Source organism: Oncorhynchus tshawytscha, linkage group LG10, assembly GCF_018296145.1.
Source record: "Oncorhynchus tshawytscha isolate Ot180627B linkage group LG10, Otsh_v2.0, whole genome shotgun sequence".
NCBI classification, from domain to species: Eukaryota; Metazoa; Chordata; class Actinopteri; order Salmoniformes; family Salmonidae; genus Oncorhynchus; species Oncorhynchus tshawytscha.
In genome coordinates this window covers 41,239,388-41,262,665 of record NC_056438.1, presented here as the reverse complement: position 1 = coordinate 41,262,665, position 23,278 = coordinate 41,239,388, and the positions used below count along the sequence as shown (strand labels likewise).

Below are 23,278 nucleotides of genomic sequence, written 5' to 3'. Positions count from 1 at the left end.
CATGTCACAGAAACAAATCCACACGGTAGTAGGGTTCTAAATAAATAAATAAATAAATAAATCATATTTTTCTTCTCCATGCTGGCAATAGAAATCCATATCTGCTATGAAGTAGGACTATAAAGATATGACTAATTTGAATGGCTAAAATTGCTAAAAACCCTAAACGCCATGTTCATTGTTCAGTAATATTGATGTGAGAATATATGCCACTGAACAGAAAATAGTGCTTGTTTTTTTTAAACTCTTCAATTTAATGGAATTGCACTGAGATTTGTTCGGCATACACTGAGAAATGTATGCCGAACAAAAAACATTGATTTCAAAGTTTAACAAATTATACAACTCTATGCACAAGGACTACTTTTGACAATTTACACTGACAATTGTACAAAAACACATTTACTGGAGGAACTGTGCAAATGGAAAGTTTGGCAACACCCAAATATCTGCTCCAAATTAAGACGTAAAGATGACTGCAGAAAGAATTGGGTGTCAGCAATGAAAAAATCAATTTTGGTTATTGAGAACTACTTAAGTGCAGTGGATTTACCACAAGTAACAGAATTGGGAAGAATTGCTGAATTTTATCATGGGTCCCTGATCTATACTACACAGAAATACGCATATTAATTTCATTCTCTTCATGGTGATGTATCCTAAATAGGTACATAAAGGTAGAACTAGAGAAGTACATTTATTGAAGAAAATGTGGTGTGCTTGCTAACTGGTTTTAAAATATTTATGGTTTTGAAAAAGGTTATAGTTGTGACGTGGTGAAGTTGGACCCAGGTGCAGAAAAGAGACCAGATGAGGAATCAGTGGTTAAAGATAAACATAATACTTTACTGAGATACGGTAGCCACAGGATCACAGTACCCTTGAAAAAACATCTCAAACTCACTCAGGAAACGAACACACACAGTAAACAATTCAATCTTCTGCAAAGGACTACAGAAAACACACCTATTTTACCAGGGACACAATCATGAAATAATAAGACACACCCGAGTCCAATAAAAATGTCTAAGGCGATCTCTGCCCCGTCTGGTGCCAGGAGGAACCGTGACAGTACCCCCCTCCAGGGGCGGCTCCAGCCGCAGAACCATGATGACAGCCACATAGTTGTTTGAAGTCTCTAACAAGACCCAAATACAGGATGTCCCGGGCAGGCACCCACACCCCTCCTCAGGACTGTAGCCCTCCCAGTCCACCAGGTACTGAAGGGTCCCGACCAGCCTCCAACAGACGTCCAACCATGTAGGCCGGGCGGCAATCCACAAGTCGAGGGGGCAAAAGCAGGAGGTGTGGGGGGAGAGAATGGACTGGTCCTTAACAGCTTGAGATGGGAGACATGAAAGGACAGACAGACCCTCATGGACCTAGGAAGCTGGAGACGATAGGTGACCGGGTTGATGCGACTCAGGATCATGAATGGTCCTTATGTAGTGAGGAGCGAGCTTCTGCGAGTCACCTTTAAGGGAAGATCACGAGTGGACAGTCACACCTGTTGACCCGGTCGGAGGAGCCAAAGAGGTCTTCGGTGCCGGTTTGCCTGAAGTTGGTGCCAGGCAGAGGAGCGGAGCAAGGAGGATTGCGCTCTGATCCATGTGCGGTGACGTCGTCGAATTAACACCTCGGCTGATGGCACCCCCACTTCGGCGTCTTGTTCTGGAAACGGGGTGGGGGGGATGAACCCGAACTGACACTCGAACGGTGACAGTCCAGTGGACAAGTTCGGCAGTGTGTTATGAGCATTCTCTGCCCAGACAAGGAACTTGCTCCAGTTGCTGGCCTGAATGGAGGTGAAGTTTGTCCATTCGACTGAGGGAGGAACCCCGAGGAAAGACGAACTGGGGCCCACGATCTGAGATAATGCCCTGAGGAAGTCTGTGTAGTTGAAAGACATGGATAATCATGATCACACCACATCTCGTTAATCATAAGGCATACACCCCCGCCCTTCTTCTTACCAGAAAAATGCTAGTTTCTGTCAGCGCGATGCGTGAAGAAACCAGCTGGCTGTACCAACTCCGATAGCGTGTCTCGAGTGAGCCATGTTTCAGTGAAACAAAGAACGTTAGTCTCTGATGTCTCTCTGGAAGGCTACCCTTGTACAGATTTCATCAACCTTGTTGTCAAGAGACTAGACAATGACGAGTAGTATGCTCGGGAGCGGTGCACAATGTGCCCGTCTACGGAGCCTGACCAGAAGACCGATCCGTCTGCCCCTTCTACGGCGTCGTTGTTTTGGCTATGTACACGTAGGTAGAGGTAAAGTGACTATGCATGGATAATAAACAGAGAGTACCAGCAGCGTAAAAATGTGTGGAGTGGTGGTGACAATGCAAATAGTCTGGGTAGCCATTTGATCAACCTGTTATGGCTGCAATCCCCCTATCGGGATTTGTGTCATCAACAACCGCTGAATAGCATAGCGCTACATGCAATAAATATTACTATAAATATTTATATTCATGAAATCACAAGTGCAATATAGGAAAACACAGCTTAGCCTTTTGTTAATCCACCTGTCATGTCAGATTTTGAAATTATGCTTTTCAGCGAAAGCAATCCAAGCGTTTGGTAAATTTATCGATAGCATAACATAACATTATGTGCACTTAGCAAATCAAATCAAATCAAATTTCAAATCAAATCAAATTTTATTTGTCACATACACATGGTTAGCAGATGTTAATGCGAGTGTAGCGAAATGCTTGTGCTTCTAGTTCCGACAATGCAGTAATAACGAGCAAGTAATCTAACTAACAATTCCAAAAAAAACTACTGTCATACACAGTGTAAGGGGATAAAGAATATGTACATAAGGATATATGAATGAGTGATGGTACAGAGCAGCATAGGCAAATTACAGTAGATGATATCGAGTACAGTATATACATATGAGATAAGTATGTAAACCAAGTGGCATAGTTAAAGTGGCTAGTGATACATGTATTACATAAGGATGCAGTCGATGATATAGAGTACAGTATCAACGTATGCATATGAGATGAACAATGTAGGGTAAGTAACATTATATAAGGTAGCATTGTTTAAAGTGGCTAGTGATATATTTACATCATTTCCCATCGATTCCCATGATTAAAGTGGCTGGAGTAGAGTCAGTGTCATTGACAGTGTGTTGGCAGTAGCCACTCAATGTTAGTGGTGGCTGTTTAACAGTCTGATGGCCTTGAGATAGAAGCTGTTTTTCAGTCTCTCGGTCCCAGCTTTGATGCACCTGTACTGACCTCGCCTTCTGGATGGCAGCGGGGTGAACAGGCAGTGGCTCGGGTGGTTGATGTCCTTGATGATCTTTATGGCCTTCCTGTAGCATCGGGTGGTGTAGGTGTCCTGGAGGGCAGGTAGTTTGCCCCGGTGATGCGTTGTGCAGACCTCACTACCCTCTGGAGAGCCTTACGGTTGAGGGCGGTGCAGTTGCCATACCAGGCGGTGATACAGCCCGCCAGGATGCTCTCGATTGTGCATCTGTAGAAGTTTGTGAGTGCTTTTGGTGACAAGCCGAATTTCTTCAGCCTCCTGAGGTTGAAGAGGCGCTGCTGCGCCTTCCTCACAATGCTGTCTGTGTGAGTGGACCAATTCAGTTTGTCTGTGATGTGTATGCCGAGGAACTTAAAACTTGCTACCCTCTCCACTACTGTTCCATCGATGTGGATGGGGGTGTTCCCTCTGCTGTTTCCTGAAGTCCACAATCATCTCCTTAGTTTTGTTGACGTTGAGTGTGAGGTTATTTTCCTGACACCACACTCCGAGGGCCCTCACCTCCTCCCTGTAGGCCGTCTCGTCGTTGTTGGTAATCAAGCCTACCACTGTTGTGTCGTCCGCAAACTTGATGATTGAGTTGGAGGCGTGCATGGCCACGCAGTCGTGGGTGAACAGGGAGTACAGGAGAGGGCTCAGAACGCACCCTTGTGGGGCCCCAGTGTTGAGGATCAGCGGGGAGGAGATGTTGTTGCCTACCCTCACCACCTGGGGGCGGCCCGTCAGGAAGTCCAGTACCCAGTTGCACAGGGCGGGGTCGAGACCCAGGGTCTCGAGCTTGATGACGAGCTTGGAGGGTACTATGGTGTTGAATGCCGAGCTGTAGTCGATGAACAGCATTCTCACATAGGTATTCCTCTTGTCCAGATGGGTTAGGGCAGTGTGCAGTGTGGTTGAGATTGCATCGTCTGTGGACCTATTTGGGCGGTAAGCAAATTGGAGTGGGTCAAGGGTGTCAGGTAGGGTGGAGGTGATATGGTCCTTGACTAGTCTCTCAAAGCACTTCATGATGACGGATGTGAGTGCTACGGGCGGTAGTCGTTTAGCTCAGTTACCTTAGCTTTCTTGGGAACAGGAACAATGGTGGCCCTCTTGAAGCATGTGGGAACAGCAGACTGGTATAGGGATTGATTGAATATGTCCGTAAACACACCGGCCAGCTGGTCTGCGCATGCTCTGAGGGCGCGGCTGGGGATGCCGTCTGGGCCTGCAGCCTTGCGAGGGTTACACGTTTAAATGTCTTACTCACTTCGGCTGCAGTGAAGGAGAGACCGCATGTTTCCGTTGCAGGCCGTGTCAGTGGCACTGTATTGTCCTCAAAGCGGGCAAAAAAGTTATTTAGTCTGCCTGGGAGCAAGACATCCTGGTCCGTGACTGGGCTGGGTTTCTTCCTGTAGTCCGTGATTGACTGTAGACCCTGCCACATACCTCTTGTGTCTGAGCCGTTGAATTGAGATTCTACTTTGTCTCTGTACTGGCGCTTAGCTTGTTTGATAGCCTTGCGGAGGGAATAGCTGCACTGTTTGTATTCAGCCATGTTACCAGACACCTTGCCCTGATTAAAAGCAGTGGTTCGTGCCTTCAGTTTCACACGAATGCTGCCATCAATCCACGGTTTCTGGTTAGGGAATGTTTTAATCGTTGCTATGGGAACGACATCTTCAACGCACGTTCTAATGAACTCGCACACCGTAGCAGCGTATTCGTCAATGTTGTTGTCTGACGCAATACGAAACATCTCCCAGTCCACGTGATGGAAGCAGTCTTGGAGTGTGGAGTCAGCTTGGTCGGACCAGCGTTGGACAGACCTCAGCGTGGGAGCTTCTTGTTTTAGTTTCTGTCTGTAGGCAGGGATCAACAAAATGGAGTCGTGGTCAGCTTTTCCGAAAGGGGGGCGGGGCAGGGCCTTATATGCGTCGCGGAAGTTAGAGTAACAATGATCAAATCAAATCAAATCAATCAATCAAATCAAATTTTATTTGTCACATACACATGGTTAGCAGATGTTAATGCGAGTGTAGCGAAATGCTTGTGCTTCTAGTTCCGACAATGCAGTAATAACGAGCAAGTAATCTAACTAACAATTCCAAAAAAAACTACTGTCTTATACACAGTGTAAGGGGATAAAGAATATGTACATAAGGATATATGAATGAGTGATGGTACAGAGCAGCATAGGCAAGATACAGTAGATGATATCGAGTACAGTATATACATATGAGATAAGTATGTAAACCAAGTGGCATAGTTAAAGTGGCTAGTGATACATGTATTACATAAGGATGCAGTCGATGATATAGAGTACAGTATCAACGTATGCATATGAGATGAACAATGTAGGGTAAGTAACATTATATAAGGTAGCATTGTTTAAAGTGGCTAGTGATATATTTACATCATTTCCCATCAATTCCCATGATTAAAGTGGCTGGAGTAGAGTCAGTGTCATTGACAGTGTGTTGGCAGTAGCCACTCAATGTTAGTGGTGGCTGTTTAACAGTCTGATGGCCTTGAGATAGAAGCTGTTTTTCAGTCTCTCGGTCCCAGCTTTGATGCACCTGTACTGACCTCGCCTTCTGGATGACAGCGGGGTGAACAGGCAGTGGCTCGGGTGGTTGATGTCCTTGATGATCTTTATGGCCTTCCTGTAGCATCGGGTGGTGTAGGTGTCCTGGAGGGCAGGTAGTTTGCCCCGGTGATGCGTTGTGCAGACCTCACTACCCTCCTCTGGAGAGCCTTACGGTTGAGGGCGGTGCAGTTGCCATACCAGGCGGTGATACAGCCCGCCAGGATGCTCTCGATTGTGCATCTGTAGAAGTTTGTGAGTGCTTTTGGTGACAAGCCGAATTTCTTCAGCCTCCTGAGGTTGAAGAGGCGCTGCTGCGCCTTCCTCACGATGCTGTCTGTGTGAGTGGACCAATTCAGTTTGTCTGTGATGGTGATGTGTATGCCGAGGAACTTAAAACTTGCTACCCTCTCCACTACTGTTCCATCGATGTGGATGGGGGTGTTCCCTCTGCTGTTTCCTGAAGTCCACAATCATCTCCTTAGTTTTGTTGACGTTGAGTGTGAGGTTATTTTCCTGACACCACACTCCGAGGGCCCTCACCTCCTCCCTGTAGGCCGTCTCGTCGTTGTTGGTAATCAAGCCTACCACTGTTGTGTCGTCCGCAAACTTGATGATTGAGTTGGAGGCGTGCATGGCCACGCAGTCGTGGGTGAACAGGGAGTACAGGAGGGGGCTCAGAACGCACCCTTGTGGGGCCCCAGTGTTGAGGATCAGCGGGGAGGAGATGTTGTTGCCTACCCTCACCACCTGGGGCGGCCCGTCAGGAAGTCCAGTACCCAGTTGCACAGGGCGGGGTCGAGACCCAGGGTCTCGAGCTTGATGACGAGCTTGGAGGGTACTATGGTGTTGAATGCCGAGCTGTAGTCGATGAACAGCATTCTCACATAGGTATTCCTCTTGTCCAGATGGGTTAGGGCAGTGTGCAGTGTGGTTGAGATTGCATCGTCTGTGGACCTATTTGGGCGGTAAGCAAATTGGAGTGGGTCAAGGGTGTCAGGTAGGGTGGAGGTGATATGGTCCTTGACTAGTCTCTCAAAGCACTTCATGATGACGGATGTGAGTGCTACGGGGCGGTAGTCGTTTAGCTCAGTTACCTTAGCTTTCTTGGGAACAGGAACAATGGTGGCCCTCTTGAAGCATGTGGGAACAGCAGACTGGTATAGGGATTGGTTGAATATGTCCGTAAACACACCGGCCAGCTGGTCTGCGCATGCTCTGAGGGCGCGGCTGGGGATGCCGTCTGGGCCTGCAGCCTTGCGAGGGTTAACACGTTTAAATGTCTTACTCACTTCGGCTGCAGTGAAGGAGAGACCGCATGATTCCGTTGCAGGCCGTGTCAGTGGCACTGTATTGTCCTCAAAGCGGGCAAAAAGTTATTTAGTCTGCCTGGGAGCAAGACATCCTGGTCCGTAACTGGGCTGGGTTTCTTCCTGTAGTCCGTGATTGACTGTAGACCCTGCCACATACCTCTTGTGTCTGAGCCGTTGAATTGAGATTCTACTTTGTCTCTGTACTGGCGCTTAGCTTGTTTGATAGCCTTGCGGAGGGAATAGCTGCACTGTTTGTATTCAGTCATGTTACCAGACACCTTGCCCTGATTAAAAGCAGTGGTTCGTGCCTTCAGTTTCACACGAATGCTGCCATCAATCCACGGTTTCTGGTTAGGGAATGTTTTAATCGTTGCTATGGGAACGACATCTTCAACGCACGTTCTAATGAACTCGCACACCGTATCAGCGTATTCGTCAATGTTGTTGTCTGACGCAATACGAAACATCTCCCAGTCCACGTGATGGAAGCAGTCTTGGAGTGTGGAGTCAGCTTGGTCGGACCAGCGTTGGACAGACCTCAGCGTGGGAGCTTCTTGTTTTAGTTTCTGTCTGTAGGCAGGGATCAACAAAATGGAGTCGTGGTCAGGTTTTCCGAAAGGGGGCGGGGCAGGGCCTTATATGCGTCGCGGAAGTTAGAGTAACAATGATCCAGGGTCTTTCCACCCCTGGTTGCGCAATCAATATGCTGATAAAATTTAGGGAGTCTTGTTTTCAGATTAGCCTTGTTAAAATCCCCAGCTACAATGAATGCAGCCTCCGGATAAATCGTTTCCAGTTTGCAGAGAGTTAAATAAAGTTCGTTCAGAGCCATCGATGTGTCTGCTTGGGGGGGATATATACGGCTGTGATTATAATCGAAGAGAATTCTCTTGGTAGATAATGCGGTCTACATTTGATTGTGAGGAATTCTAAATCAGGTGAACAGAAGGATTTGAGTTCCTGTATGTTTCCTTCATCACACCATGTCACGTTGGCCATAAGGCATACGCCCCCGCCCGTCTTCTTACCAGAGAGATGTTTGTTTCTGTCCGCGCGATGCGTGGAGAAACCCGCTGGCTGCACCGCCGGATTGCGTCTCTCCAGTTAGCCATGTTTCCGTGAAGCAGAGAACGTTACAGTCTCTGATGTCCCTCTGGAATGCTACCCTTGCTCGGATTTCATCAACCTTGTTGTCAAGAGACTGGACATTGGCAAGAAGAATGCTGGGGAGTGGTGCACGATGTGCCCGTCTCCGGAGTCTGACCAGAAGACCGCTTCGTTTCCCTCTTTTTCTGAGTCGTTGCAACTGGGTTTTTTTTTTTTGGTCGCTGCATGTGATCCACTCGGTTACACTGGTTGTAAGGCAGAACTCAGGATCCGCATCGCGAAAAACATATTCTTGGTCGTACTGATGGTGAGTTGACGCTGATCTTATATTCAGTAGTTCTTCTCGGGTGTATGTAAAGAAACCTAAGATGACCTGGGGTACTAGTGTAAGAAATAACACGTAAAAAAACAAAAAACTGCATAGTTTCCTAGGAACGCGAAGCGAGGCGGCCATCTCTGTCGGCGCCGGAAGTAGCATCAGGAAGCTTGGTCACGAAAATCAGAAAAGCAATCAAATTAATTGTTTACCTTTGATTATCTTCGGATATTTTCACTCACGAGACTCCCAGTTACACAACAAATGTTCAGTTTGTTCCATAAAGATGATTTTTATATCCAAAATACCTCCGTTTGTTTGTCGCGTTATGTTCAGAAATCCACAGGAAAGAGCGGTCACGACAACGCAGACGTAAATTCCAAATAGTTTCCATAATGTCCACAGAAACATGTCCAAAGTTTTTTATAATCAATCCTCAGGTTGTTTTGAAAATATATAATCGATAATATATCAACCGCAAATGTCTTTCACAGTAGGAGAGGGAAAAGTCATGTGACCACTTGACGCGATGTTATCGTTCTGGCTCATTTTTCAAAATAAAAGCCTGAAACTGTCTGAAGACTGTTGACACCTTGAGGAAGTGATAGGAAAAGGAATCTGGTTCATATCCCTTTAAATCCAGCAAAGGGAGGCTATGGAACATGGAGTTTTCAAAATAGAAGCCACTTCCTGTTTTGATTTTCCTCAGGGTTTCGCCTGCAATATCAGTTCTGTTATACTCACAGACAATATTTTGACAGTTTTGGAAACTTTAGAGTGTTTTCTATCCAATACTAATAATAATATCCATATATTAGCAACTGAGACTGAGGAGCTGGCCGTTTACAATGGGCACCTTTTCATCCAAGCTACTCAATACTGCCCCTGCAGCCATAAAAAGTTAATTAATTTGAATAATATTATGGTGTTTATTTTCCAAGAAAAACAAAAAACCCTCTGGGTTTCTGTTAGGATGGAAAGGAAAATATGGCGCTGTACAACATGATGGTCAGGAGTAGGCTACAGTACTGGGCTATTTAGCTAAAGAATCCTCATGTTGTGCAGTCACGTGAGAGACCGGGGTTCAATTCCCTGACGGGGAGGAAGGAGTAGGCTGTCCTTGTAAATAAGAATTTGTTCTTAACTGACTTGCCTAATAAAATAGAGGTTACACTAAGAGCATAACATTTCTACATCCTAATTGTAATCTAACCAATACCCAAATGGAGATTCAGTGAAAATAAAAAATCTCATTGATTTATCAAGACCTGTCCCCATTCTTGTCTCAGAGCAGCGCGAAACGGTGCTAAATTAGTTGTAGGCTATTGCTTCAAATCCTATTGCTTCTAACTTCAATATGCTCTTTAAATAAATAAGACCAACACCATTTGTAACAGCATATTACTCAACACTAGTGAGACTCATGTCGCCTATGGCCTACCTAGGCCTAGGCCTACAGTATATCGAAAAATGTTTTTGTTCAATGACATGACCGCAAATAATTACATATGGGTCGGTATCGAACTTGCATCTGTAACAACGCATTTTGCATTGTGATGCAGTGTCTTAGATTGCTGTGCCAATCGGGAGGGCTATTAAAATACTGTACATGATGTCCAGGTTAGGATAACCGAAACATTTCCTTATTACTATCAGAAAGAATGTTGATACTTGTTTATTTTGATCCAGAAGCCATGAATGAGTGAGTACCTCAGCTGAATGTAGGTGCCAACCTATATGACTGTGCCATCAACTTGATAATATATAATGATATTTTGGAAGTTATTTCATTTTCAAAAAAACAAAAGTGAGCGATTGTAATCTGAATAAAGGCCAAAATAATATTTGTAAAGGCCAAAACATTTCTTTATGTTTTTAGAGGGAGAGAAACCAAAAACCTACAGTCATCTCACGGATCTCCCAGTCAAGGCTGGCATGGGTATTGAACCAGCATCTGTAGCAGCATAACTTGCACTGAGATACAGTGTTTTAGATCACCGAGCCATACAGACACTGTACAACGTGGCTGGTCAGGAGTAGGCTACAGTACTACAGAGGCACAGTAGCGCCTTGGGACCCAAAAGCACAAATCAGTGCGAAAAACTCCCCCTTGCGCTGGTCTGGAGCAATGAAGTACCGACGCAGGGTACCGTACTAAACAACAACGTACCTCTAAGTCGCGCAGCGTAACCACAAAACTTTTCGTGGACCAACCACTGTACCCTTACCACCTGGGGGAGGCCCATCAGGAAGTCCAGGATCCAGTTGCAGAGGGAGTTGTTTAGTCCCAGGGTCCTTTGCTTAGTGAAGAGCTTTGAGGGCACTATGATGTTGAATGCTGATCTGCAGTCAATGAATAGCATTCTCACATAGGTGTTCCTTTTGTCCAAGTGTGAAAAGGCAGTGTGGAGTGTAATAGAGATTGCATCATCTGTGGATCTGTTGGTGCGGTATGGAAATTTAAGTGGGTCCTAGGGTTTCTGGGATAATGATGTGAGCCATGACCAGCCTTTCAAAGCATTTCATGGCTACAGACGTGAGTGCTACGGGTCGATAGTCATTTAGGCAGGTTACCTTAGTGTTCTTGGGCACAGGAACTATGGTGGTCTGCTTGAAACATGTTGGTATTACAAATACAGACAGGGAGAGGTTGAAAATGTCAGTGAATACACTTGCCAGTTGTTTTGCGCATGCTCAGAGTACACGTCCTTGTAATCCATCTGGCCCTGCGGCCTTGTGAATGTTGACCTGTTTAAAGGTCTTACTCACATCGGCTGCGGAGAACGTGATCACACAGTCGTCTGGAACAGCTGATGCTCTCATGCATGTTTCAGTGATACTTGCTTCGAAGTGAGCATAGAAGTTATTTAGCTCGTCTGGTAGGCTCGTGTCACTGCGCAGCTCTCGGCTGTGCTTCCATTTATAGTCTGTAATAGTTTGCAGGCCCGGCCACGAATGTGGTTTTCAAACAGCAAGGCTCAGATCACCATGGCAGTTTTGCCATTGTTTATACAAGTTTTTCTTTATAATGTCGAAATAAACATGTTTCCAACCCCCATATCACACACTCACAGACTGAAATCATATGTGTGTAGGCCAGGGATGGGCAACTTTGATGGGGATGGGGGCCACAAGAAATCTGATCTCATCATGAGGGGCGGCAGTTTCTCGCGGCCACACATTGCGAGGAAAGCATTTTAGTGGCCCCCCTCTTGACAGCGGAGATAAATGTTAACATTTTTAGAGGTAATTTCGTGCAATTCTACACATTTTGCCATGGGTTGTAGAAAACAATGTTGCAGTTTTAAAGCAAGTTAGCTGCAATTCTACATATTTTGCCACAGGGCAGATAGAAGATTTAGCAAGTTTCTAACAAATTTCATGCAATTCTACTCATTTTGCCATGGGGCGGAGAGAAGAATTAGCTATTTTACAGCCCATTTCCTGCAATTCTACACATTTTGGCATAGACTGGAGAGAAATGTTTGCTGTTTTTAATATGATAGCTGAGTGAGACTGACTAACAAAATCAATGGGGGCCCACCCGGCCGGTAATTCGGCCATGATAACAAGTTTAGATAGCTGGCGGTTAAACTAACTTAGCCATCTAAAACATGTTAGCGGGTATGGGCTAATTGACTGTGTAACGATCTTCATCTTCATCGGATGAGGAGTAGGAAGGATCGGACCAAAACGCAGAGTGGTAAGTGTCCATGATTATTTATTATACCAGAACACGAAAATACAAAATAACAAAGTGAATGTAAGAAATGAAAATCGAAACAGTCCTGAAAGGTGAAAACACAAAACAGGAAACAACTACCCACAAACCCCAGGTGGGAAAAGGTTACCTAAGTATGGTTCTCAATCAGAGACAACGATAGACAGCTGCCTCTGATTGGGAACCATACCAGGCCAAACGCATAGAAAAGAAAACGTAAAAAAACAACAGAGAATGCCCACCCCAACCCACGCCCTGACCAAACCAAAATAGAGACATAAAAAAGGAATTAAGGTCAGGGCGTGACAGACTGACTATTGGTGACTACATAACAAGAGAAAAGTTGCTGATGCACAACCAAATTTCGAAATTGCACCTTGTGTATTCTACTATTCTAACTCGCAACAGTAAGTTGAGACCCGGCTGAGTACCCTAAAAATATATCAGAGGGCGGGCTGTCAGTTGCCCATCCCTGGTGTAGGCCTTCGTTGTACAATCAATTAGTGGGAGAGAGCCTCAAATATACCATTAATTTGTATATATCCAATATTATCCAATTAGTTTGTGCGGGTTAAACAAAAACACTCTAATGATTTGTTGACAATAGAGCCCCCCACAATGCAGGTGATGGCTGCAGGATGAAGTTGGTGAAGAGCAACTGCAAAAACTTTCCATCGACTGCAGTCAAAACTTCATGATCTTTGACCACATTATTTTTTGTCAAGTTCATGCAGTCTATGGCTGTGGTCCAAACACTTAAAAAGACACATCCTCATCCATTTACCCTCGCCTTATGCCCTTGGGGGAAATCCCAGTCACCATCTTGGAGGTTGGTCCAAATGATTAGCCAAGCAAGGGAAGTTTGCAACATAAGCTCCTCAGCCCTCGTTTTTAGTCGGCTTTGCGAGTGTACAATTACGTTCACCCCGGGACCTGAAACTCCCCATAATTCTATTTGCGACGATTGTACATCCGCTAAGAAAAATCAGCGAAAACTTAAAAACAACATCAATGGAGAAGTCAACATAGTGTGAGTAAAAACTAATGCAAATAAGTTAGAAATTGTGCTACTAATGCACATGATGGCACAAACACTTCTGGTAAAAAGTACATCTTTTTGTTTGGTTATCTTTTGGAAATTGTAGAAATAAAATTTTTCCTTCTTCAGAAGTTCCAGATAGGCAGGCTAATGTTAATTAGCTAATTAATTTGCTAGATATCATACAGTAGGCATATATTAATAACTAAGGTGGCTGAAAACACAATCATCGCGGGATGAACGAGTGACAAATTTCCAGCCAAGGGTGCTCCATTTGAAAATCATTCCTTCCTCCCTCGCCCTGCAAATGTATCCTCGTCAGACGTCATCAGAAGTGTCCACTTAATTTGAGGGATGGGGTGTGTCTTTTAAGTGTTTGGACCGCAGCCCCAATGAAGACCCAAGTCAGACAATTTTACATATATAATGCAACACAAATTGAAAAGTGGTGACCATTGACTTGGCAAAAGTGATCCGCTCGAACACCCCCAATCATTTTAACTTCTTAAAAGGATTGCCGTTCTGTCAACGAGACAGTTGTAAATCATGCAGCGCATTATGCCAAGATCTCAGATTTTAGAGAAACAACAAACGTCGGTATATATAAGTGTCTTATATCGGCTGAAAGCTTAAATTCTTGTCAATATAACTGAACTGTCCAAATTACAGTAGCTTTTACTGCAGCAAAATGCCATGCTATTGTTTGAGGAGAGCTCCTAACAACAAAACACTTTTTTCAACGCAATAGGTTGAAGGTGAAATGTGTACTTATATTCTGAAATCTTGCTCTGATTTATCATCCAAAGCGTCCCAGAGATAACATGAAGTGTCATTTTGTTAGATAAAATAATTTTTCATATCCTAAAAATGTCCATATAGCACGCACGATCGATTTTGTAATTCCACTTGTTCAATTTACAAAGAAAGGAATCTGTGAAAATCATACCCTAAACGTTGTTTGAATGAGTCAAATCACGTTCTTATCTATTCCTCAGAGATTATAGAAGGTAACAAGACTTCACTATTTTAATTAGGGGTGTAGTACATCCTATAGGACACCATATTTGTTCAGAGAGCGACGTCTTCATGGCACGCCGATGACGTGGGCGGCCATCACTTGAATGACTGTATCTTTGTCAAATAAGCCCCAATCGGGGGTCAAACAATGCTAGCTAGATAGCTAATGAGCTGGGCTTTACGGGAGTATCTGTAAAATGTATTAAAATGTAGGTACTAACCTTGTATGACAGCATGCCTTATAATTTTTGGGTTATAATTCAGGGTTACGAAGTTATGAAAACTGGTTGTTTTGCAAATGTTGAACTTATAATATGGCTACTAATACTTGGAAAGCTAAATCAAAGTCCAAGTATACAGATTTGACAATATTCTTGCAGAAAAATTGAATACGAATGCGAATGACTTTTTCACGATTTGCCCAAATGTACCTGGGGACTTCACACTAAAAGTCTTGACGATCAGTCATAATGGATCCAAGAAATCCATCTGAAACTTTGCACATGCACTGCAATTACAACTAGAGTGATGGCTATAACAGTGACCTTTCTCTTGCATTTCAAAGACGGTGGTAAAAAAATACTGGTTGTTTTTTTCTTTGTATTTTCTTCTACCAGATCTATTGTGCTATATTCTCCTACATTCAATATTCTCCACATTTCCACAAACGTCAAAGTATTTCCTTTCAAATGGTACCAAGAATATGCATATCCTTGCTTCAGGGCATGAGCTACAGGCAGTCAGATTTGGGCATGTGATTTAGGCGAAAATTGAAAAATAGGCGGCTATCCTTAAAATGTTGATTGCTTCTACTTGCCATTATCATTCAACTGATAATACGAACAAAAATGTTGCTAACATATGATGGGGGTCCCTGGGAAAGAAAAGTTTGAAAACCCCTGGCTCAAGAAAATATCACGTCTCACCTTTCAACTCCTTCCTTGAGTTACATGAGCAGTTAACTGCAGGGTTTGATATCACGTGATACATGCTACTTCCAACCCCGAGACGCCATTTTGGAAGAAAGTTTGGAATTTTCTGTCACAGGAAGAAAAGGAGGGACACCAGAAGAAGTTTGAGTCGAAGGAATACAAATGTATTTGCCGAGAAAATGTACGAAGGATAAGTTTACGAAACTGTGTGTGTGAATAAGTCGCGGAGGCACGGCCTGAGTTTACATGTGCCACTGAACTGGATTTAGAGTTTGAGTAATTTTAAAGCCCGCACTGCCTGCAAGCTACGTTGGACACCAATGCATGCACGGATTGACTGGTTTTAGCCGACTGAACATGCGTTTTTCTACTTTGTATGGATTTTAACGGGCATTTGGACCTAGTTAGAAAAATACCAAACATTGCATATGTGGTGTCGTCACCTCTTTGCCGCTGTCAGGTTCAAGAAGTGCAGCTGTCAGCTAGCTGGTCGTGTTTTTAGTTTGTACCCGAACGCCCTCTGTTACAGTCGTTTCTCATTTTGTAGCACAGTAACATATTTTCAATTGACAGTTCGTGGGCAAAATTTAAAGCGGAACTTGTGGTTTCATTGCAGAGATTTTCATACCCTTTGGATACCAGGAGAGTGAACGTGTTCTATTATATTGCGTGTAACATTAACGTTTATCTGCGCGCGACTGGCGAAAGAGCTAGCTGGCTAGCAAGCTACATATTGTCTCGAGACTGCCTAATCATGCCAATACGAAAGAAAGGTAAGCGGCTTTAATCTAATTGTAGCTAACTGCCAGTTATGCATACTTACCAATATAAACTAGCTGTTATTAGGTAGGTAGTAACTGGAAATAACCATTATGAAATAGGTCCTGTCAATTTATTTAGCAAGAAACGAACTAGTTTCCTAGTTGCCCTCAGAAGTTCTGACGGGAAAGAAGCCACAAAAAGAACCAAGTTGCTTGTAAGGGCACTTGGAGTGCAAAATACTTCTAACTTAACTGGCTAGTGAACGAACGTTAACGTTCGATATGTACTGTAGCTATACCGTTTCCCAAGCTTGCCTTACTTTTCCATAAGGTAGCATAATGATTGACTCTGTTACATTGCTCAACTAGCTACAATTTCTTCGTGTAACATATCTTCCAATTGAACAAATTGTAGCCAGTATCTCAATCAAATGTAATTGCGTTAAACGATGTTGGCTCAAATATAACTATTCAACTTCAAGTCCATGCAGCCAATGAATAGTTGTAGCCCTTCAATTGTAACAATTTACAGCAGCTACTGGAGCAATATGGTTACAATTTAAAAGGCCAACTTACTGACAACTTTTTGAGTCAAGATGCGTTATTCTTTTGAATGGTAAATTGCTAACGTTTTGGCCAGGAGATATACGTCTTACCGAAAACATTCTGATTGTCCAGATGCACAGCGAGCCCTGTCACTCTTGGAGGAATATCGCACTAAACTTAACCACACTGAGGACTGGCAACTGAGACTCTCCATCCAGAGGGTCATCGACATCTTCCAGAGTAACCTTTTCCAGGCACTCATAGGTAAGTGTACAGATGTAATTTTCACCCTTATTCATCTTGCTTTTGTTAACCTTGTGTTTATCATGTCTAATGTTGAAGGCCTAATGGGCTATTCCATGCCAGCAGGAGTGGAATTTTTTGGGGTATTGCAGGTTCTGGCAATTCTCACACAAATCCTTTCTCCCAATGAAGTTTCTTTTAAATGCAATTCTGGTCTTAATTTTGACAGCTCGTTGCAACAGTGATGTTTTCGTCTTTAAGTAGTAAATCTTAGCTCTTTTTGCCCGTATTGTTTATACTCTACCATTTAAATTGTGATTTAGAGGCACCGTGCTGCTAAGTCATCTCAAGGGAGGGGTTCGGTATGAAATTACACCCTTCTAAATGTGCTGGGTGGTACCACCTCAAGGCTTACTTTAAAAGCAGGTGACTGCATGCCTTATTTGACAATGGTCTTGGTAAGTGGAGTGTGCCAATATATTTTGCATGATGCTTCCATGACAAGACTACTGACGTTACACAACATTCAAAGTAACATGCTGACCTCACCGCTTGAATTACATAATAAATGTACACATGGACTACTGTTCAAAAGTTTGGGGTCACTCCTTGTTTTTGAAAGAAAAGCACTTTTTTTTTTGTCCATTTAAAATAACATCATTGATCAGAAATAAAGTGTAGACATTGTTAATGTTGTAAATTACTATTGTAGCTGGAAACGGCAGATTGTTTTTATTTTTTTGTTTAATGGATATGAATATCTACATAGCCGTACAGAGGCCCATTATCAGCAACCATCACTCCTATGGCAGGTTGTGTTAGCTAATCCATGATTATCATTTTAAATGGCAAATTGGTCATTAGAAAACAATTTTGCAATTGTTAGCACAGTGGAAAACTGTTGTGCGGATTAAAAAAGCAATAAAACAGACCTTTAGACTAGAGGTTGACCGATTTTAATTAGGGCCGTTTTCATAATCGGAAATCGGTATTTTTGGACACCGATTTGGCCAATTTTTATTTAGTCTTTATTTAACTAGGCAAGTCAGTTAAGAACACATTCTTATTTTCAATGACGGCCTAGGAACAGTGGGTTAACTGTCTCGTTCAGGGGCAGAACGACAGATTTTTACCTTGTCAGCTCGGGGGGGATTCAATCTTGCAACCTTACAGTTAACTAGTCCAACGCTCTAACCACCTGATTACATTGCACTCCACGAGTAGACTGCCTGTTAGGCGAATGAAGTAAGCCAAGGTAAGTTGCTAGCTAACATTAAACTTATAAAAAAAAATCAATCAATCATAATCACTAGTTAACTACACATGGTTGATGATATTACTAGTTTATCTAGCGTGTCCTGCGTTGCATATAATCGATGCGGTGCGTATCGTTGCTCCAATGTGTACCTAACCATAAACATCAATGCCTTTTCTTAAAATCAATACACAGAAGTATATATTTTTAAACCTGCATATTTAGCTAATAGAAATCCAGGTTAGCAGGCACTATTAACCAGGTGAAATTGTCTCTTCTCTTGTGTTCATTGCACGCAGAGGCAGTGTATATGTAACAGTTTGGGCCGCCTAATTTGCCAGATTTTTTACGTAATTATGACATAACATTGAAGGTTGTGCAATGTAACAGGAATATTTTGACTTATGGATGCCACCCATTAGATAAAATACGGAACAGTTCCGTATTTCACTGAAAGAATAAACGTCTTGTTTTCGAGATGATAGTTTCCGGATTTGGCCATATTAATGACCTAAGGCTCGTATTTCTGTGTGTTGTCATGTTATAACTAAGTCTATGATTTGATAGAGCAGTCCAACTGAGCGATGGTAGGCAGCTGCAGGCTCGTAAGCATTCATTCAAACAGCACTTTCGTGCGTTTGCCAGCAGCTGTTTATGACTTCAAGCCTATCAACTCCCGAGATTAGGCTGGCGTAAATGATGTGAAATGGCTAGCTAGTTAGCGGGGTGTGCGCTAATAGCATTTCAAACGTCACTTGCTCTGCATGGGTAACGCTGCTTCGAGGGTGGCTGTTGTCGTTGTGTTCCTGGTTCGAGCCCAGGTAGGAGTGTGGAGAGGGATGGAAGCTATACTGTTGGCAATACTCAAGTGCCTATAAGAACATCCAATAGTCAAAGGTTAATGAAATACAAATGGTATAGAGAGAAAAAGTCCTATAATTCCTATAATAACTACAACCTAAAACTTCTTACCTGGGAATATTGAAGACTTAGGTTAACCTGTTGCGTCGAGCCATCCCGGATCCGGGATCGTGAATACAGCCTCAAGCTCATTACCATAACACAACGTTAACTATTCATGAAAATCGCAAATGAAATGAAATTAATATGCTAGCTCTCAAGCTTAGCCTTTAACACTCATCTCAGATTTTCAAAATATGCTTCTCAACCATTGCAAAATAAGCATTTGTGTAACAGCTAGCGCAGCTAGTAGCATTTAGCGTTAGCATTAGCAGGCAACCTCTTCACAAAAACCAGAAAATATTCAAATAAAATCATTACCTTTGAAGAACTTCAGATGTTTTCAATGAGGAGACTCTGTTAGATAGCAAATGCTCCGTTTTTCCTGAAAGATGATTTGTTTAGGAGAAATTGCTCCGTTTGGTGCGTCACGTTTGGCTACCAAAAAAAAACACGAAAATTCAGTCTTCAAAACGTCAAACTTTTTTCCAAATTAACTCCATAATATCGACTAAAACATGGCAAACGTTGTTTAGGACCAATCCTCAAGGTGTTTTTCACATATCTCTTCATGATATATCGTTCGTTGAAAGCCTCCTCTCTCCTCTCAATCAGTGGATGACTGCGTGCAGCTTGTAGATTACGCACCAATTTACACAAACTGGGCGGACCCGTGGTAAATGTAGTCTCTTATGGCCAATCTTCCAATGATATGCCTACAAATACGTCACAATGCTGCAGACACCTTGGAGAAACGATAGGAAGGGCAGGCTCATTCCCGGCGCATTCACAGCCATATAAGGAGACAATGGGAAACAGAGCTTCGAAAATTCTGCCCATTTCCTGGTTAAAGTATCATCTTGGTTTCGCCTGTAGCATGAGTTCTGTGGCACTCAGATAATATCTTTGCAGTTTTGGAAACCTTAGTGTTTTCTTTCCAAAGCTGCCAATTATATGCATAGTCGAGCATCTTTTCGTGACAAAATATTGCGCTTAAAACGGGCACTTTTTTTATCCATAAATTAAAAGAGCGCCCCCTATATCCAAGAAGTTAAAAGGAACCACCAGCTTTCATATGTTCTCATGTTCTGAGCAAGGAACTTAAACCTTAGCTTTCTTACATGGCACATATTGCACTTTTACTTTTCTAACACTTTGTTTTTGCATTATTTGAACCAAATTGAACATGTTTCATTATTTACTTGAGGCTAAATTGATTTTATTGATGTATTATATCAAGTTAAAGTAAGTGTTCATTCAGTATTGTTGTAATTGTCATTATTAAATACATAAAAAAAAAATCGCCCGATTAATCGGCATCGGCTTTTTGGGCCCTCCAATAATCGGTATCGGCGTTGAAAAATCATAATCGGTCGACCTCTACTTTAAACTAGTTGAGTATTTGGAGCATCAGCATTTGTGAGTTCGATTACAGGCTCAAAATGGCCAGAAACAAGCTACTTTCTTCTGAAACTCGTCAGTCTATTCTTGTTCCGAGAAAAGAAGGCTTTTCCATGAGAGAAATTGCCAAGAAACTGAAGATCTCGTACAACGCTGTGTACTACTCCCTTCACAGAACAGCGCAAACGGGCCCTAACCAGATTAGAAAGGGTGGGAGGCCCCGGTGCACAACTGAGCAAGAGGACAAGTACATTAGTGTTTAGTTTGAGAAACAGATTCCTCTCAAGTCCTCAACTGGCAGCTTCATTAAATAGTACCCGCAAAACACCAGTCTTAACATCAACAGTGAAGAGGTGATTCCAGGATGCTGACATCTCACATTAAAGTGTAACTCTCAAATCCAATTTTAGCCTTCGACAAAATATATATATATTTTGTAATTCTTTAATGACCTGTGTCAATTTCTATGTATCAAATGGGTCATATCATTAAAAGTACTAGAGAACCCACTGCAAATGTGATGTTTGAAGAGTATATAATGTACATCTTGAAATTCAAAGGTTAGTTTTGAGATTCATATTTTTTATGTTGAAAAAATGTATGATTTTTATTTTCTTCAGATGGAAGAACTATGGAATATAATGACATCAAGATGTTGACTGTGTCATGTACGGATCATAAGGTGTAACAGGAGGCATGTATAGGTCTAAAAAGGGCCTAAAATGGCCACTTTCATCATGATATTCTCAAATGACTTGTGATATAAATGTAAAAAGCATGTCAAACATCCATCTTCCCAGTGTTAGAATTGCCAGAATAGTCTGAGATAACATAAATATTTTCTGTTCCCACGCCAGTCAACCATCAAGCGCTATGATGAAACTGGCTCATGAGAACCGCCACAGAAAAGGAAGACCCAGAGTTACCTCAGCTGCAGGCCGGTAACTAATGAAATTCAGCCAAAATAAATGCTTTGGAGTTCAAGTAACAGACATATCTCAACGTCAACTGTTCAGAGGAGACTGCGTGACCCAGGCCTTCATGGTCAAATTGCTGCAAAGAAACCACAACTAAAGGACACCAACAATAAGAAGAGACTTGCTAGGGCCAAGAAACATGAGCAACGGATGATCTCCGCATGTGTGGTTCCCACCGTAAAACATGGAGGATTGCTGGTGACACTGTCAGTGATTTATTTAGAATTCAAGGCGTACTTTTTTTGTGTGTTAATTTTACCCCTTTTTCTCCCCAATTTTGTGGTATCCAATTGGTAGTTAGTCATGTCTCATCGCTGCAACTCCCGTACGGACTCGGGAGAGGTGAAGGTCAAGAGCCATGCGTCTTCCAAAACATGACCCAACCAAGCTGCACTGCTTCTTGACACATTGCCCGCTTAACCCAGAAGCCAGCCACACCAATGTGTCGGAGGAAACACCGTACACTTGGCGACCGTGTCAGCGTGCATGCGCCCGGCCTGCCTCAGGAGTCGCTAGAGCACGGTGGGACAAGGACATCCCTCTCCTAACCCAGACGACGCAGCCCCATGTGTCTCCTGGTTGTGGCCAAGCTGCGACATAGCCTGGACTCGAAACAGGATCTCTAGTGGCACAGCTAGCAACTGCGATGTAATGATTCGAGCATACTTAACTAGCATGGCTACCACCGCATACTGCAGCGATACGCCATTCCATCTGGTTTGCGCATAGTGGGACTGTCATTTGTTTTTCAACAGTACAATAACCCAACACACCTCCGGGCTGTGTAAGGGCTATTTGACCAAGAAGGAGAGTGATGGATTGCTGCATCAGATGACCTGGCCTCCACAATTACTTGACCTCAACCCAATTGAGATGGTTTGGGATAAGTTGGAATGCTGAAAAGCAGCCAACAAGCGCTCCGCATATGTGAGAACTCCTTCAAGACTGTTGGAAAAGCATTCCAGGTGAAGCTGGTTGAGAGAATGCCAAGAGTGTGCAAAGCTGTCAAGGCAAATTTTCTAAAATACAAATATATTTTGAATTTAACACTTTTGGTTACTACATGTTTCCATATGTTTTTGATGTCTTCACTATTATTCTACAATGTAGAAAATAGTAAAAATATGACCGACTGGGACAAATCGGTCTTATGTTACAATTTGATTTATTTTACATTAGCTAAATGTAGACTTGGCTACCAAATGGTATATCATACACTACAGTTGAGGAACAATGGAAAGTAATTTTGCTTTGAATGTTGATCAACTTGTTAATTCACTTTTGAGAAAATGCCTTTGAGTCTTTTGGTACTACTACTGGAGAGCCCTTTGTCTACACCCATACAGCATTGTTCACACCCTCTTAAGCCCCACCCATCGGTTTTAAGGTTGCTTTGAGTGTTCTAACTTGCTAGCTACTTCCAGACATCTATGTGAGCGAGAACAGCACACTGGACATTAATCGCCCTAACAGAGCTGGTTAAGCATGTTATCTAGAGCGTTAGTGACTGCAACTGTGCTGTCAGATTGTCCGTTCATAAATTCAGAGCGTGCATTGGACACTCTGGCCGAGGAGGCAGGGTTGATCTGAACGTTCTGACCTCACAATGCCAGTCAAGCACCCAAGCGAACTGGCTAACATTGGCAAGCTTGTTAGCTAATTCCAGACACCATAATGAGAGAACACCCCACTGACCATTTTTACTCACCTTAGCAGAGCTGGTTAGGTTGTTTTCATGTTATCCAGTGCGTTGGTGACTAACTGTGCTGCTGGCAACAATTTAATTACACTTTTTTGCCAACGTTTACTGACACAGGCCATATTCAATGGGTGTTT

The 23,278-nt window shown here is 43.0% G+C and overlaps 1 protein-coding gene across 25 annotated transcripts in view; it reads left to right on the top strand.

Moving 5' to 3' along the window:
- The first annotated feature begins 15,354 nt into the window (after positions 1 to 15,354).
- Positions 15,355 to 23,278, top strand: part of dlg1b (discs large MAGUK scaffold protein 1b) — a 266,351-nt gene continuing 258,427 nt past the window's right edge. For 13 of the 25 annotated variants that reach the window (XM_042328550.1, XM_024435214.1, XM_042328545.1 and 10 more), the window contains exons 1-2: positions 15,382 to 16,072; positions 16,739 to 16,870. In XM_042328550.1, the coding sequence (XP_042184484.1) occupies positions 16,054 to 16,072; positions 16,739 to 16,870 (151 nt within the window). In that variant the 5' untranslated portion in view covers positions 15,382 to 16,053. Of the gene's footprint in view, positions 16,073 to 16,738; positions 16,871 to 23,278 lie in introns of all 25 variants that reach the window. The other 12 variants (XM_042328554.1, XM_042328552.1, XM_042328551.1 and 9 more) reach the window with 4 other exon arrangements.